We start from the raw sequence: 18,397 nt of genomic DNA, 5'->3' as shown, positions 1-18,397 counted from the left end.
TGGTACAGTGGTTAAAATGTAATATATCTTAGTATTAGCGGCTGCGGAAATTCAAATATTCTTTTATTAAAAACATGATTTTATTCAAAAATATATGATTAATTTTATTGCAGTCCAAACCTAACCTCGAGGGTTTCTGACCCGCGACCCTCTGACCCAAAAGGCAGAACCATGGCGACAACATTCAGAGAGAAGGCATGGAGAAAAGGAAGGAGTGCGAGAAGAAGAGACGGAGAAGAAGAGAAAAACTCTAAGGTAAGTAAAACATAAACTCTATTGATCGATTGTTACTATGTAAAAACGTGATCTTTACAAAAGGAAGAGATCTATATTTATAGTCTCCGTGAAAACAGAAAAGGGAGCAAAACTGAACCCTAATAACAACTAACAGAAAACCTCTAACAACAAACTGAAAACTCTTGAATCAAGGGTTTCAATACCCTCCCCTCAAGCTGGATGATGGATATTCATCAGTCCAAGCTTGGGAAGAATGGTTTTAAAAGAAGTGCGGTGGAGAGCTTTTGTGAAGATGTCGGCGAGCTGTTCATCGGAGCGAATCGGCAGCAAGTGGAAGAGCTTCTTTTGAAGTTTTTCGCAGACGACATGGTAATCAAGGTCGATATGTTTGGTACGCTCATGGAAAGTGGGGTTGTGAGCTATCTGTTTGGCAGACTGACTGTCACAATAGAGAACGGCTTGGTCAGTGGGTTGAACTCGGAAGTCGTGGAGAAGGTAACTGAGCCACTGCAGTTCGCAGGTAATGGTGGCCAAGGCCCTGTATTCAGCCTCTGAAGAGGATCTGGATACTGTACTTTGCTTCTTTGATTTCCAGGAAATCAAGGAGTTGCCCAGGAAGATGCAGTAACCAGTAATACTGCGCCTTGTGTCCGGACAGGTGGCCCAGTCAGAGTCGCTGAAGGCCTTGATTTGAATGTCATTAGTGGCAGCAAAGAATAGGCCATTGGCAGGACTGGTCTTTAGATATCTAAGGATATGTTGGGCTGCTTGTTGATGATAGATGGTAGGTGCCTGCACAAATTGGCTAAGTAAGTGAACAAAATAACAGATGTCAGGTCTTGAATTAGTAAGATATAGTAACTTCCTTATTAGACGTTTGTAAGATTCAGGGTCTTTGATAGGATCAGCAGTTTTGTCAAAAAGAACTTTAGTGTTGCTCATGAGAGGGGTCTGACATGGTTTGCAATCTAGCATTCCAGTTTTGGATAAGATGTCTAGAGCATATTTCCTCTGGCACAAATGTATTCCTTTGGTGGATCTAGCCACCTCAAAACCTAGGAAGTATTTTAGGTTCCCCAGATCTTTAATTCTGAAGGTTTCATGTAAGGAGGCCTTTACTTTGTCAATTTCATTCATGGAGTTTCCTGCCAAGATTACATCGTCTACATACACAAGAAGTATAGTGAAAGTGTCTGATTTAGCTTTAGTAAAAAGGGAATGATCGGATTGGGATTGAATAAAACCAGCAGAAATAAGAAAAGAGGATAATCTAGCAAACCATTGACGGCTGGCTTGTTTCAGGCCATAAAGAGATTTATTTAACCTGCATACTTGACCTGATTTAGGAACTTGAAGGCCTGGAGGTGGGATCATGTAAACCTCCTCATCAAGGTTGCCATGCAAGAAGGCATTATCCACATCAAATTGGTGTAAATACCAATTTTTGGTGGCTGCAATGGCTAATAAAAGACGCATAGTTGTGAGCTTAGCAACAGGAGAAAAGGTATCAATGAAGTCAATTCCCTCTAATTGAGTGTAACCTTTAGCCACAAGTCTAGCCTTGTGCCTTTCAATAGTCCCATCAGATTTATATTTGATTTTAAAAATCCATTTACATCCTATAGGTTTCTTTCCTTTAGGAAGATCAGTAAAATACCAGGTTTTATTGTCCTCTAGAGCTTTTATTTCCTTATGGATAGCATCAGTCCATTTTACATCTTGAGAAGCTTCAACATATGTTTGTGGTTCATGTGCAGCAATTATAGCAAGAGTATATTTAAGATGTTCCTTTGACAAAGATTTATAAGAGAGGACAGAACTAATGTGATAATTGGTCTTATGGACAGATCTATTATGAATGAAATGCTTAGGGTTCATGGAATTGTTCACCTGGTGTAAGTAATCCTTCAAATAGGCAGGTGTTTTCCTTTGTCTTTCTGATCTTCGCAGATTCACATTATCAGAGTCCTGATCATTGTTGTGTGAGTGATTATTATCATAATTGCTGGTAGAGCTGTCACTGGTTGTGTCTGGAATGGATTCTGTTTCTGAATTGTCAGTATCAGTTCTGGGAAGAATCCAATCATCAACTCTGATATCCTTGGGATAGTTGTCAATGTTATCAAATAAGAAATTCAGGTCACGATCCTCACTATCAGTGGGCTAGATGCACTGATTTACAGTTTTGTATGGGAAAATATTCTCATAAAAGATCACATTTCTAGATATAAAAATCTCTCTGCTCAAAGTGTCAAGGAGAACATACCCTTTAATTCCAGCTTTAAAACCCAAAAACACGCATTTTCTAGCTCTAGGATCAAGTTTAGTTCTATTACATTCAAGGGTACTAGCAAAGCATAGAGTTCCAAAAACCTTAAGATTGAGGTATGTAGGAGGCTTTTTATACAAGATTTGATAAGGACAAACATTATTTATGACAGTAGTGGGCAATCTGTTAATGATATGAACAACATGAGTGACAGCATAACACCAATAGGCTTTAGGCAAACTAGACTGAAATAACAAACAACGAGTAATATTGAGAATGTGCTGGTGTTTACGTTCCACAACAGAATTCTGTTGGGGAGTTTCAACACAACTTCTTTGATGATTTATCCCATAAGCATCATATATATCAACACAATTAAATTCTGGACCATTATCAGTCCTAAAGCAGTTAATAGTCTTATCAAACTGATTTTTAACATGAATTATAAAATTCTGGATGAGTTTTCTAGTTTCAGATTTAGTGTGCATAAGAAAAATCCATGTGTGTCTAGAGTGATCATTAACCACAGTTAAGAAATATCTATGACCATGAACAGAGGGAATGGCTATGGGCCCCCATATATCAAGATGAATAAGATCAAAACAAGCATCAGAAACAATATCACTTTTATAGAAAGGCAATTTATGCTGTTTGGAAAGATGACATATATCACAAACATTAGAACCTTTAGATTGAATGTAAGGTAAGGTTTTACATATTTGATCAGTAACTCTACGGGCAGGATGCGCAAGCCTATAGTGCCAAGTATCTATATCTACTTTATAACAGTTAAGAACAACCATTAGGGAAAAAATAAGTAATCTTGGTGGCAGGAACAATATCAAGATAGTAGAGACCCTGACTGGGATTAGCTTGCCCAATCATCTGAGATGTAATAATGTCCTGAATCTGACAGCACTTAGAAGAAAAAATTAGATTACAGTTCAAATCTTTGATTAAGGTTTGAACTGAAATTAAATTGAAATGGAATTCTGGAACATATAGGACATTAAAAAGAATTAGGCTATCAGAAAATTGAACAGTTCCAGCAAAATATGCAATAACATCATTGTTATTAGGCAATTTTATCTTCACAGGTTTTATTTTGAAAAAAAGTAGTGAAGCAATCTCTGTTATGTGCAACATGATCTGTTGCACCAGTGTCAAGAATCCAAAGATTGTTACCTTGTGGATTTCTGTTTGTGTCATTATCACATTTTTGCATCTGATTGATTTTGTGTCCAGTATCCTCAGAATCATCAAGGAGTCTTAGAAGTTTCTGCATTTGTTCTGCTGTGAATCCCTTTACAGATTCATCTTTCACAGGCTGCTTGTCAGCAGAATCCTCCTTCATATTGAGATTACAAACCTGTTGTTCCCTTTTCTCTTGACTGCTTCTTTCCAGAGAATTGTTGCTGCTATCATTCCTTTGTTTGTACCAAGGTGGATACCCATGCTTTGAGTAGCATTCTTCTATAGTATGGTTCATCTTATGGCAGTAAGAACACTGCTTGCCATAGTTAGGATTTCTTCCTCTTCCCCTTCCTTGAGACCGAGACATAATACCTCTTCCTTGACCTCTCCAATTGCCTTGATCTTGAGATTTACCATGTCTTTTAGTGGCATTAAAGAAAACTTTACCTTCAGTTCCTGAGCTGGCAGAACCATTATTCTGTCTTTCTTGTTGCATAATAAGAGAATAAACTTTGTTTATATTAGGAAGAGGATCTAGGAGCAAGATTTGAGTCTTTACCGTATTATAGCTGTCATTAAGACCCTTTAGAAAGCAGATCACATACTCAACTTCTCTCTATTTTATGAATATCCTGGAAAGATTGCAGTCACAAGATTTTCCACAAATGCAATTAGGGACAAGACGTAGGAATTCCAATTCCTCCCAGACTGTCTTTATGTCAGTAAAGAATTGAGTAATGTTTCTCTCTCCTTGCTTGGCAGAATGCATCTCTTGGAGAAGATCAGAAATCCTAAAATAGTCCCCCTTAGTGAACCTTTCTTTCAGATCATTCCATAGATCTCTTGCAGACTCAATGTAAATAACACTCTCAGCAATCTGAGGTGAGAGTGTTCTAATAATCCAAGAAAGAACCATAACATTGGCTCTCTCCCAAGCTTCATATAGAGGATCATCCCTGGTAGGGGTCTTAATGCTGCCATCCACGAACTTCAACTTATTTTTAGACAAAAGGGCCCTTCTCATGTTTCTGCTCCAGGAATTATAATTGGTTTCATTCAGAGAAGGTGTAGTAAGAACCTGTCCTGGATTCTCCCCAGGATGAATATAGTATGGATTTGTGGGAATTAAAGATTGGTCAAGATCCAATCTTTCCATCTGCTGCATTGATTTTTCCTCCTTGATTTCTTGGTTGTTTGTTTTGTCTTCCATGCTGCAAGATTAGTTCTTGCAAGGTGCAGATTGATAGGATGAAGAAACAGAGTGTGCAAACAGAAACAGAGCAGGCTATGAACCTGCTCTGATACCATATTGCAGCCCAAACCTAACCTCGAGGGTTTCTGACCCGCGACCCTCTGACCCAAAAGGCAGAACCATGGCGATAGCGTTCAGAGAGAAGGCATGGAGAAAAGGAAGGAGCGCTAGAAGAAGAGACGGAGAAGAAGAGAAAAACTCTAAGGTAAGTAAAACATAAACTCTATTGATCGATTGTTACTGTGTAAAAACGTGATCTTTACAAAATGAGGAGATCTATATTTATAGTCTCCGTGAAAACAGAAAAGGAGGCAAAACTGAACCCTAATAACAACTAACAGAAAACCTCTAACAACAAACTGAAAACCCTTGAATCAAGGGTTTCAATAAATTTAATATTTACTTCTTAAAATAATAATTAAGGGGAAATTATAAAGTTACATCTTGGTTAGTCATTCTCCATCTTACCTTCATGTAGAAAAGTGCTTTTCGATATACGAAATTCCAAGACCATATTTCTAGAACGATTATAAGTGTGATGAGGGAAAGAAAAAGTCAAAAACATCGTGATGGACAGTGGTCAAATAAAGTGATAAGAGAGGGATATATAGAGTTGATATATATTACTTTTCCCAACTATATAATATTTTGTAACGATATTTATGAAAAAAAATACCCATTACATAAAAAATTAACATTTTTTTCTATCAAAAATACAACATTAAAAGAAAAAAAAAACCACAAAACACCACCAGTGCGTACGCACGGGTATAGCACTAGTTTTGTTGAAAAGAAACTTTGATGATAAGAGAATGTGTCAAATATAGCTTTGGCATAATTTCGCGAAACATGTTGAATATGTCATAAAAAAAATAGTGTTGAATAAGAGATTGAAGAAAGTCGAAAGAGAGTCTAAAGAGAAATTTCTTTAAGTTTGGCTCCAATAATAATTAAGCATTTTTTTAATTAACTTTTAAAAACTTTTGACAAATCTCTCTCAGAAAATCTATTGATGGTATTAAAATTTAATTTGTCTTGATATTTCAGTTTGAACCGATATAAATGATCTATAAGTCCTACAATCATGTATAATTGATAAAAGATACTACAAGAAAAATCTTCAGATACTCATCATAAAAAGAAAAATATACCGATTTGGGAGAAATTCTGATTATAAAATATAAGTTAAGTTTGAGTTAAAAAATGGAAAATAATTTTTTAATTACTAAATTTTAATAACTTTCTCTTACAATTTTAAGTGGCATCTTTTAAATTGTTCACTAATTTTCTATTTTTTCATTCTCAAATATTTTAAAATTATTTAAAAGATGATATCTTATGTTATAAGAAAAAGTTATTAAAATTTAATAATTAAAATATTATTGTTCTTAAAAAAATGTTGAATGAACTACATTAACATATGAGTTCAATAATTAATGAAAAAGAATTTTATAAAATGTGTGTATAGAAAAGAGAGAAGAATTTCCTTAAAGTTGAACATCAAAACATGCTTAGGCACAGAAAAAAGTAGAAAATAGTTGTTGTGAGTTCAATATTGAATATATATTTTTATCTTTCACAAAAATCTACTCTGACTTGCATATTAATGGCTCGCACGGAAAATGACAGCAATAGCGTAAATAAATGATTTCTGATGAATTGGTGCAGCGGAAAGAGACGAAAACGGAACGGAAGGCAATTTAAAAAATGTTTATAAAAAAATGTATTATTCCTTTTCCGTTATTTACAAAGAAAAAAAAAGTAGTGGAGTAAAAATAGATATATTATTATAAATAATTATAATATTTTAAGTTAAATATATTTTGAATTTCTAAACTTTGAAATTGAAATAGATTTTATTTTAGATTTTTATATATTTTAGTTCTCCAATTTAAAAAAATAAATATATATTTTTTTAACTTAATCATGTCAATTATTTTTTTATATGGTAAACAGTTTTAGAATAATATTTAAATTGGAACGTGTCAATAACTCAAACATTAAACACTCTTTAATACGTCAAAAAAATTACATATGCAACTAAGTTAGAATAATTATATTTGTTCAATTTTTAAAATTTGAAGATCAAATTATATCAATATTTGAGACATGCGTTTTTCTTTTATAATTCTTAACTAAAATCATATTTAACTTCAATATTTTTAATATATTATCCATTTTGTTCACATTAGAATATATAATGAGATAATATACTAATATTCTTTCCTTAAGAAAATAATAAAATTAAGAAGATATTATAAAAAAACTATAAATATATGATTAGACTAAGTGGTGAAATAAAGAAAAATATTATCTTAATCCGATAGATAGAATAACAATGTAACATCTTTATAAATTGTTTAATGTCGATTTTCGATTATAAACTAATATATCATAAATTTTTTAAATTTTTTCCATTGTAGAAAGTTATATCTAACATATTATCTCAAACATGTAAAACATGATGATTTACACCAATGATCTAACGTGATAATTTTACTATTTATTCTTGAAATTTAAAAAACTTGTTAAAGAAAATTAATAATATAATAATAATAATATAATTTAATTATGAATTGTCATATAATAATGACTCTCAGTCGCTATTATTTTATTGTGTTAAATTTTATGTGTTCAAAATTAAATATTTTTAAACAATTTAAATCTCAAGGTAATTTTTGTATGTTATGATATTAATTCTTTAAAATTTTATTAAAATTGTAAAGTATTATTTTAATTTTTAAAGCATGTAATAAAAGTGCTAGTTTAACCATTAAAAGAATATAAAATTAATTTAATTCATTAATTGTATACAAATTATAACAGATACTTTTTTTATAAGTTTTTGTGGAACTATTAATGATGGAAGAGGGGTAGGAAAGGAATTGATGTAAGATTCAAAATATTTTAATAAATAAATTTTAAAGTAAATAGGAAATGAAGTCTATGAATAAGAATTAGACGCTCATTTATCAGTTTATTATAAAAAAAATTCTTTGCATTCTGACTTCAACAAAACACAATTTTGACTGTAGATTTCTTGTCAAACTAAGGTTTTTGGAGTTAAACTAATATAAAATGTTTTGAATTGATCAAAGTTTGGTATTGATATATATATAATCAATGTTATCTAAGTTTTTTTATACGGTTGTCATGGTGGATCCTAAATGTATCACTTTATATATATATATATATATATATATATATATATATATATATATATATATATATATATATATATATATATATATATATATATATATATAATGTTTGATCATGGATGAATGGTTGCATGACCTGAGTGATGTAAGGATATATAGGGTAGTATTAGGTCTTAGGTTGTTGTAATAAACATAAAAATCACGTTAATAGAGGTATTTTGATTTTGGATAATAATATTTTAATCTATTTTTCTTGATCTATTTTTATCTCATTATTTAAATTATCACATCAGATCACTAAATAAAATAAAATAGATAATTAAAGAGTAATTAAAATAATGAGTTAAAGTGAGTCAAAATATCATTATCCTTTGAATTGATTGTATTCTAGTCATATAAATAAGGTTTCAAGTAATGGAAAACTAATAGATTCTTACATTTGACTTTTGGTAGCATGTGTCAATAAATGCATTGTGTCACTCTGGCATTGAGAACATAGGCCAAATAAAGTTTGGTGGGTTCAGGGTATGTTAAGTGTTAGCCTATGGTCACAACTAAGAAAAAAAAGTTATCAATAAATTATTACTCAATAAAATTATCAACGGCTAAAAACTTACCAATAAAATGTACGACGATAAATTTTATCACTGAATAGAAAAAATTATTGGTAATTATCAGTGGAAAAAATTTGGAAGTAATTATTTGTAGTTAATTAATTATCCAAGATAAAAATTCACCAATAATTACTAACAAATTTTGTTCATCGATACATACAGGGACCTGCACTCGTCTGAACTGGAACCGATTTTACACTTGATGAGGCTCCTCCGTCGCGATAGTCGCCGGAAACCTCTCCTAATCGGTGTTCTACCGATTGAATCTCGCAGGAAGCGAGGAAAAACGCAGCGGAATGAACATTGGACTTGATTCGCTCTGGTTTCTCACTGGTTCGGGCAACCCAAGTCGGTAATGACCTATCCTAGGGTTTAGGGTGAGCTGACGAATGTGGGAGTGTTCTCTACCAAAGTATTTCATTCATCAAAGCTACTTTACAAAGAAATGGTCTGCCCTTTTATAGAATCAAAGGCAACCGGAAAGAAAGTAACAGAAGTCTAACGGCAAAGCTACCGTGAACATCATGAACAAGTGAACAAGGCAGCCAACATCACAATTTTAACCATCGGCTCTGATACCACTTGTCAGTCAGGTTTTACAGAGGGGGTTTCACTGGGGAGAACAACACCAATGAGATCACACTGACATCACTCTCAATCCAAAACCTTAAGACAATGGGTTTATGGGCCTTGATCCTTATATGGTGCTCTACTTTCTCAATTCTGGTCAATGTGGGACTTAGACTCACACTTGGATTCCTAACAATTTTACCAAAAAATTTCAAAAGAAGTTGAATTATCTACCGATTTACTAACAGATTTAGAAAAATATCACTATTGACAGATATAAAAAAAAATCTTTCATAAACGTATTTACTGATGATTTTTACCACGACATGATCAAATCCTAAAGTGGGGACTTTGGAATCCATTTTACCGACATCTACATATAAAAATATTCGTCAATAATAAACATTATATATTATCGGTGAATATTTTTATCGATAACAAAATTATAACTAAATGACAAATACTACCAATAAATTTTACCGATGAGTTTATTATCGATGAAAAATTGTCGATAAGTAAAATTTTAAAATGTATCGATATAATTTGTTAATAAATTTTATTTTTCAAATAAAACTTTTTGACATAAATTTAACATTTCCTTGTCGAACTGATTTATCATGATTATTAGAATCTTTTGAGTCTTTTGAATGTGAGAATGAAAAAAAAAAATATTATGTAGCGAAAAAATATACAATCAATATTATCTTGAGATGAAAAAAATCTGAGTATTTGAGTAAACCTTTGACAACTAAAATAATTAATAGGGAATGAAAGATTATAGAGTGAAAAAGAATTACTTAAATAAAATGAAATATAAAAAAGAAAAGAACCCAATGTAACAGTACATAAAAGTTTTTTTTTTATGATTCAGTAAATTAAAAGTGTTTTAATAATTCAAAACAAAAATAAATATATAAAAACTGAAGCAAAATAGGAAAATACATATATATTATCTTGTGTAATAAAAGAATAAAAAGAATCATATATTATTTATATCCATTGACATATTCAACGAGTATTACTCATTAAACTGAGGACAAATTTTGACATTTTGTATCCGAACTAATTTATTTGTTTCCCCTGTTATACAAGTTAAGGTTGATGAATTAGCTTCGAAAGTTTGTTTTTCCACAACACACTGTGACTTCGCCCATCCCTTTTTTCATTTGGCTCCATATTTTACCATCAAAATTAATTGCAACAAACTGCTTCACCAAAGAATTGTGAATTAGTTTATCTAACCCATCCACATATTTATGGACTTGCATATAAGCTAAAACATAAAAAAACATTTCAGAATATCACTGACAACTTTTCAGTTTCAAATCTCAGTCTCCAAGTAAAATAATGTGATCCATTAAAGACAATACTTGAAAATTATTATTTTTTATTTCCTACAAATAAACAGGAAAATATATTGTGAAAAAACAAGTAGTTAAAGTAAAATAGAAAATACAATCTTTATACTTTAATAAGTGGATAAGAAAAAAACAAATAAAAATAATTTATAACTGATAACATTGTAGAGTGATGAATGAGGTCAGTTATGAGCCTCTCTGTATTGTCAGCCTAACATATTTGATGAGTTGTTTATTGGTCTGTCTGCATTTTCATCCTAGTGATGGCTGATGAGCAGGTATGAGCTGAGGTCATACTTCAATACGATTTACATCGATGGATATTGTAGTAAATTTAGACTATTTTAAATAAAAAACATTAGTACTATTTGTGTGCAACCGAGATTTTTTTTTGAAGAAATTACAAACATAAACGGAATTGAAAAAATTATAAAATAAAAGTCTAAACCAAAATGTTATAAAAAACATCTTCCTTTATAGGAATGTCAAAAAAATCCGTAGACATATACAGATAAAAACCAAAACGGATAGGAAACGAATATTAAAAGTGGATACTCACTACCCACATGTACATGTATTTTTTATACTGCATGTTAACGGGCGCGGGTACGAGAATCATAGTATCCGTACTGTTAAAATATATATATATATATATATATATATATATATATATATATATATATATATATAAGTAAAAATCATTTTGACCTAATTATTTCTAAGTTGCACATCTTGTCTCCTGTCTTCATTCTTCTAACTTTAAGTATTGGTATGTTGTCTTCTTCCAGGTACACCCATTGACATTCTTCTCTTTCCTTTCTTTGAAATTGGACATATACATCAAACCCTATATAGACAATGACGTTTATGGTATGGTTGTTATCAAAAGATGAAATCAAAATAAGAATACATAGCATATGACAATTGAGGTTTATTATTTGTTTATTTTGTTTATTTTTCAGGAATCAAATCAATCGGAGGAAGTGAGTTTGTTAATCAAAGCACTAATTAAAGAATTTCTATTGTATTGAACGTCATTTTATATTTACTTTTATAATTATTTGGACTTGTATGAACTTGAGTTTATTTGAACTTTATTTAAAATTTAAGACAGTGATGTATTTTATTTTATTTTATTTGAATTTATCCAGCGAATAGAGTACTTAGGAGCTACTATTCGTACCATACCAGTCCTGTTCATCCCTAATCCTTTTTGGTTGATTGTGTTTGCTTTCTTTTTGGGTGATTGTGTTTTTCCATTTAAGTGATCCCATAATTTTCTCATTTTACATATATTGAAATTTTTAGTCAAAATAATTATTATCATGAAAGCGAACACAAAAATTATCTTTTTAAAGTAGTCATGGTAACCATAAAAAATACGAACAATAACGTTATTGGAGCATAAAACAAAAAGTCTGAAACTACGACAAAAACTGCGAACAAAACATTAACAAAGAATCGCAACCAACAAAGAGCAAGAACCACCAATTAGGACAACGAAACGGGATCTATGTCATAAAAAATAATATAAATTTAGGAAGTACAAATCAATTTTTATTCTTAAAAAATTACATCAAAATTAATTCATAATTACAAAATATCCTCTAAAATTAGAAGAGAAAATCAATGTATTGATTGCTCTCAGAAAAACATATCGAAATATTGTTGGAGAAAAATTAATTGTTGATTGACAAAATTAATGTTGGAATAGCGGAATCAGAACGGAATTGTTTCTGGAAAATCAGAATCTACCGTTCAGTTATTAGTAAAGGAACCGAACAGAAGTTGGTGACCAAAAAAGTTGGTGACCACTATTTTTTCTTTCTACCTGTTTGGGATCAAAGAAAGGTGATAAAATGTGTTTTTCTAAGATAAAATATTAAATTGTATTTACTTTTACATTTTTCTAGTTATCTTTTCACAGTAATATAAATTTTCTTATTTTGAATCTTTTTGTTTACTTTACTATTTTTTTAACCCTTTTTCTTTATTTTCTCTCATAAATCATAGGTGAGAAAATTACTGCAACAACGAAAACATGGAAAAGGAGGGCATGATCACATGGAACAATTGAAGTTACTGTACGATATGGCTGCTGTTCAGTCTTCATTATTATTCGTTTCCAACCTTCAACTACCTCATTTACACTTGCAACTTGCACCTGCAACTCCTTTCTTGGCTATAAAATTCTCAACTTGGCTCGTCGCTAATATGTCTGCTCTCAACTTTGTTTCAACACAAGTTGCAGAGAAGCAGCGAGGTACACCCTATATAATCGGAAACTAGTCTCAGTTCCTACAACTTAGTACGCACACTCATCCACGCAAACGTCCGTACCTATCTCTAACCATCTTATCTTTCTTATGCCCTTACGTCGTTCACGTTTTGACTTTCCTGTAGCACACCCTTTTCAATTTTCTTCTCTCTGCCATTTTCTTCTGATGTTATAATAATTTATAAACTATGACAATCGTGTTTGCAAAGACCCCTCTCACCTTCTCCTTCGTTCCCGGTGTCTTGGAGTCTTGTTTCTGGTGCTTGTTTTTCTGTATGTTTGACATGAAAAAACTGTTATGTTGTCTTGTTCTGCGATCCGGGACCACCTCTGCTAAAGTTCAACGAATAGTTAAGTTTCTTTTTGGTTGATGTGAAGTGCTTGATAAAACTTAGTCATAAACCATACTTAAATATTAGTTGGGGGATTGTGGATAAGTGAGAGTTGCTTCCGAACCATGCAATGTGTCTGGTTACTATTATTTTAATAATAAAAATGATGAAACCAAAGGAAAAACCTTCGTAGTACTTTTACGATTGACTTTTTCGGTGCCTGTCATTGACCGGATACTTGGATGACTTTAATGTGCTAATACACACAAGCGAATCAAGTTGAGGGAAACTGATGGTGGTTGATACACTTGTGTTGTGCCTTGTTCAGGTTTGATACCAAAGGAGAATGAAGGCCTTTTCGGTTAAGGTTGAGGAAGGAAGAGAAGGGAAAAATGGTGACCTCTCTGTTGGTCCAGTGTACCGCAATTTCCTCTCCCAAAAAGAATTTCCTCCATTGGATCCTGATTTCTCTACGACTTGGGATATTTTCTGGTAATGGTTTTGGTACCTACAATTATTCAGCAGTTGCTATTAGATTATAATGATACTATATATGTTCTGTACTGAGCTTTTACCCATACAGTAATAATGTGGGGTCTATCAAATAACGACGTGATAAAATTTGAGATTTTGGTGGTTGATCAATGAATGATATTTTGATCATGGAAAACCTTTCTTTCATGGCTGCAGCGAGTCTGTCAAAAACTATCCCAACAACCCGATGCTGGGACGACGTAACATTGTTGATGGAAAGGTATCTTATGGAGATTTATTTTGTTATATAACTTTTTATGTGTCAAGAAAATAAGGTAATTGTTTTTGGATCATGTTAATAGTTTGGACCATATGTGTGGAGCACGTACAAGGAAGTTTATGATGAAGTTCTGCACATAAGTTCTGCTTTACGAGCATCTGGAGCCGAAGTTGTAAGTGCTTGTGAAAGGGTTTCCCTCATAATTTGTAAGCACAGTAGATCAGCAGTTTTCAAAGGGAATCTTTTTCATGTAACAGGGTCGTCGAATCGGAATTTATGGATCTAACTGCCCGGAATGGATTGTGGCAATGGAGGTTTGACATTTCTATAACCCTTGTCTTCTCAAAGTTTTATGTCTTTGTTCTTTCTATGACACTGTATATCATACCATGATTCATAATTATGTCTTAATTGGTGTAGGCTTGTTCTGCTCAAAGCTTAATTTGTGTGCCTCTCTACGACACCCTTGGTGAGTTTTCTCAAATAAAGTTGTATCCCCCACTTCCCCTCTCTCTCTCTCTCCTTTGTTGTATAGTAATTAAGAACCATGACAAAAATATGATCCTAATCAAATTTTAAGACTCTTTATTCATTTTACATATTTTAGTAAACAGTTTGATACTCAGTTTCTTTACTAGTGCAACTCTATTTTCTGGTTTAAATGAAAAAAAAGAAGCAACATTCAAACCTTAAGTCCTTTTTTTTTTTATATATATATTTTTAATGCAGGACCTGGTGCTGTAAACTATATCATAGATCATGCAGAAATAGATGTTGTGTTCGTCCAGGATAAGAAGGTTAAAGAGGTAAGCAATAACGATAGTTAACAAAAAAATTAATGTTCCACTTCAGAATTTTTTATATATCAGGGATTCAGATCTAGCTGCAGTTTATAGGTTCTTACTTCTGAGTAAATATACCATTTGCAGGTTTTAAATTCCGAATGTAAATCCTCAAAGCGACTTAAAGGTAGACTTCCGTTTTACATTTCAGTAGTTCTTTGGTAGAATTACCAGAATGATTAAATGAATTAAACTAAATTTGATTATGGTACAGCCATTGTGTGCTTCACTACATTAACACAGGAAGAGAAAGATAAGGCTTCTGCTATTGGAATTAAGCCATATTCCTGGGATGAGTTCTCAAACTTGGTTAGTTTGCAGAGAACTAGTTCTTACTTTTTTCTACTTTTGAGATGCAATCATGGAATTTATTTTGCTTTAAAGCTTAGATACCACACTTTATAAAAGTTATTCACACAGGAAAAATGGGTTATCTTTTCCTTTTATAAAGGTGGTGTGTTACAATAACTTTGGTCTTCAATGAAAATAAAAATGCAATACCAAGATTGCAGAAACTTTAATATAAAGTGTTTGTGTGCTATTCCTGTGATTCTTGGTACTGCAGTGGCTAACAAGATGAAGTTATCATCTTTCAGGGAAAAGAAAACCCGAAAAGTACTTTTCCTCCTCAGGCTCATGACATCTGCACAATAATGTACACCAGTGGGACAAGTGGAGACCCTAAAGGAGTTGTTTTAACATACGAAAACGCAATGGCTTTAGTAAGAGGAATGGATATTTTCATGGAACAATTTGAAGATAAGGTAAATCAGATACTTTTATCCATTACCAAATGGATATGGTACCATTTTTTCTTTTAGAAAAAGTGACACGAATTTTAATTTGAACAGATGACTGTGAATGATGTGTACTTGTCATTCCTACCTTTGGCTCATATCCTTGATCGAACAATTGAGGAGTACTTTTTCCGTAAGGGTGCATCTGTGGGTTACTATCATGGGGTAATTTTGTTCAACAATATATTCATAATTTGGATTTGGTTGGTGACATGACATTGACAATATTAATGATTTTTCTATGTTTCATACCATGTTTTTAAATTTGATGAATTTTTTTTTAAGGATCTGAATGCGTTGAGGGATGATTTAATGGAGTTAAAGCCAACACTGTTTGCTGGTGTCCCACGGGTTTTTGAGAAGGTCTATGAAGGCAAGGCCACACTTCCCAAAATTAAATACATAATGAAACTTAGAGATTATAATATTTTATATACATCAGATATTATTAATAGACTCTTATCTATTTATATTACTGAAAATGTTATTAAGTAATCCAAAACTCTTATCTATTTATAGTCTCACTAACTTTAAAATTTTCATGATAATTTATCCAAGAATATCTGTTTCAGGTATCAAGAAAGCAGTGGAAGAACTTAATCCAATTAGAAGAACAGTTTTCGGCATGCTCTACAACTAGTAAGTTAGAATCTTGTACCCTATCTTTATCCATTTAATTCACATTTATCTTCAAATGCAGCAAACTTGGTTGGATGAAAAAGGGATATAAGCAAAGAGAAGCATCACGTTTGGCAGATCTATTAGCCTTCAGAAAGGTTGTATGAGATAATCTCTTACTTAACTAAAAACCTGTATTTATTTTCATAAAAGGACAATAGATGTAACCTTTCATAGTATTTTTTACTTGAAATTTGAGTTCTCTTACGTATGGGTAAAAAATTTCTCCATTTTAGGTCAAAGCCAGGCTTGGTGGTCGTGTTCGACTAATAATCTCTGGTGGAGCAGCACTGAGCCCTGAGGTGGAAGAGTTCTTGCGTGTCACTACTTGTGCCTTTGTATGCCAAGGCTATGGTAATTAAAAATCTAATTCAACTGTTAAAAGAATGTCACTGATTGAAAAATGATTTATATAGTTTTGATGAAAAAATGTTTATGTTAAGACAAGACAGCATGTGACAGAATGGTTAATCCAGGTTTGACAGAAACATGTGGACCAACAACTCTTGGTTTTCCTGATGAAATGTGTATGGTTGGTACTGTTGGAGCTGTATCAATATACAATGAAATAAGGCTGGTGGAGGTTCCAGAGATGGGATACAACCCTCTTGAAACTCCTCCATGTGGTGAAATATGTGTAAGAGGGAAAACTGTGTTCAGTGGTTACTACAAAAATCCAGAGTTAACAAGGGAAGCTATTATAGATGGATGGTTTCACACAGGTAATTAATTCAGTTCTCATTTTCTGCATAAGAAGTGAGTTTGTGGGAATCTGTTATAGAGTCTGAGATTTTCCTGTATCCTCAGGGGACATAGGAGAAATGCTTCCCAATGGAGTAATAAAGATTATTGACAGGAAGAAGAATCTTATCAAACTCACACAAGGAGAGTATATAGCACTAGAGCATCTAGAAAATGTTTATGGAATCACTCCTATAGTTGAAGATGTAAGTATTTTCATGAGTTGAGTGGTGTTAAAAGGAAAAGTTTTTAGTTTTGGTTACTTTGTGATGTGATTCAGTTTATGTATGTTTTACTTTTAGATTTGGGTTTATGGGAATAGCTTGAAGTCAATGCTAGTTGCAGTAATAGTTCCTAATGAAGAAGTTGTGAACAAGTGGGCATATACAAATGGTCACATATCTTCTTTCCCCAAACTCTGTTCTCTGGACCAACTCAACAAATATGTGCTATCTGAGCTCAAATTGACAGCTGAGAGAAACAAGGTAACACTTTATTGCATTTGGAATGAAAAAACAACCTTTATGTTCTACTTTATTTTTTGGACACTACATAAAATGCAAACTATGATTCTCTAATTGTGTTGTTTCCTCTTAAATTTGATTTTTTTCAAACTAGCTGAGGGGCTTTGAACATATAAAGGGGGTGATATTAGAGCCGCAGCCATTTGACATGGAAAGAGAATTGGTGACTGCAACACTGAAGAAGAAAAGAAACAAGTTGCTCAAGTATTATCAGGTAATCACATTTCTTCATTCATATTTCGGAATTGTAGTTCAGAAATACTCACTAAATTATTGATATTGTCACAGGTGGAAATAGATGAGCTATACCAAAATTTGACGAAAGAGAAGCAAAAAAATTAAGGTTTTTGGCACGAATACGCTATTTAGTGGTTCCCTGAAGTAGTTGTTCCCCTTCTCAAACTCATCTATATAATCCTAAAAGCTTAGTGCTAATTTGTATTATTTAGCACTAGAGAGTGCTGCGCGTAGAGCAACTGGTGTGAATTTTTCTAATTTATTCAATTTTAGGGTGGGCACTTAGACTCTTTAATTTTTCAAATTCACGATTAAATATCTTATTTTTTTTATTTTTATTTTTACCTCTTAGACATATATATATATATATATATATATATATATATATATATATATATATATATTGATCCCACTATTAAATTCGGACTTATATATTAATATAAAAATATAGAGAACTATTTATTATACAGCAATAACAGATATTATTTATTATTTTTTAAAAATTGTCGGGATTTTGAGTCTGGCACAGATCAGGCTAATGCGGTAAATTGATGGATGA

At 32.1% G+C, this 18,397-nt stretch overlaps 1 protein-coding gene across 1 annotated transcript; it reads left to right on the top strand.

Moving 5' to 3' along the window:
* Window positions 1–12,851: 12,851 nt before the first annotated feature.
* On the top strand, window positions 12,852–18,176 carry LACS1 (AMP-dependent synthetase and ligase family protein). Its single transcript, XM_028078575.2, has 20 exons — window positions 12,852–12,987; window positions 13,594–13,757; window positions 13,956–14,019; window positions 14,102–14,191; window positions 14,277–14,333; window positions 14,440–14,488; window positions 14,749–14,825; window positions 14,949–14,988; window positions 15,076–15,170; window positions 15,458–15,625; window positions 15,713–15,823; window positions 15,944–16,031; window positions 16,231–16,297; window positions 16,359–16,434; window positions 16,573–16,690; window positions 16,813–17,058; window positions 17,144–17,283; window positions 17,380–17,562; window positions 17,696–17,815; window positions 17,890–18,176. The coding sequence occupies exons 2-20, from the start codon at window positions 13,612–13,614 to the stop codon at window positions 17,941–17,943; spliced, it is 1,989 nt and encodes a 662-aa protein (XP_027934376.2). The 5' UTR covers window positions 12,852–12,987; window positions 13,594–13,611; the 3' UTR covers window positions 17,944–18,176.
* Window positions 18,177–18,397: the final 221 nt, after the last annotated feature.

The sequence above is a fragment of the Vigna unguiculata genome, chromosome 7 (genome assembly GCF_037176805.1).
Source record: "Vigna unguiculata cultivar grain cowpea cultivar isolate G323 ecotype 2 chromosome 7, ASM3717680v1, whole genome shotgun sequence".
NCBI classification, from domain to species: domain Eukaryota; kingdom Viridiplantae; phylum Streptophyta; class Magnoliopsida; order Fabales; family Fabaceae; genus Vigna; species Vigna unguiculata.
Note: the sequence above shows the minus strand (reverse complement) of the source record. Positions and strands in the feature narration are given on the sequence as shown.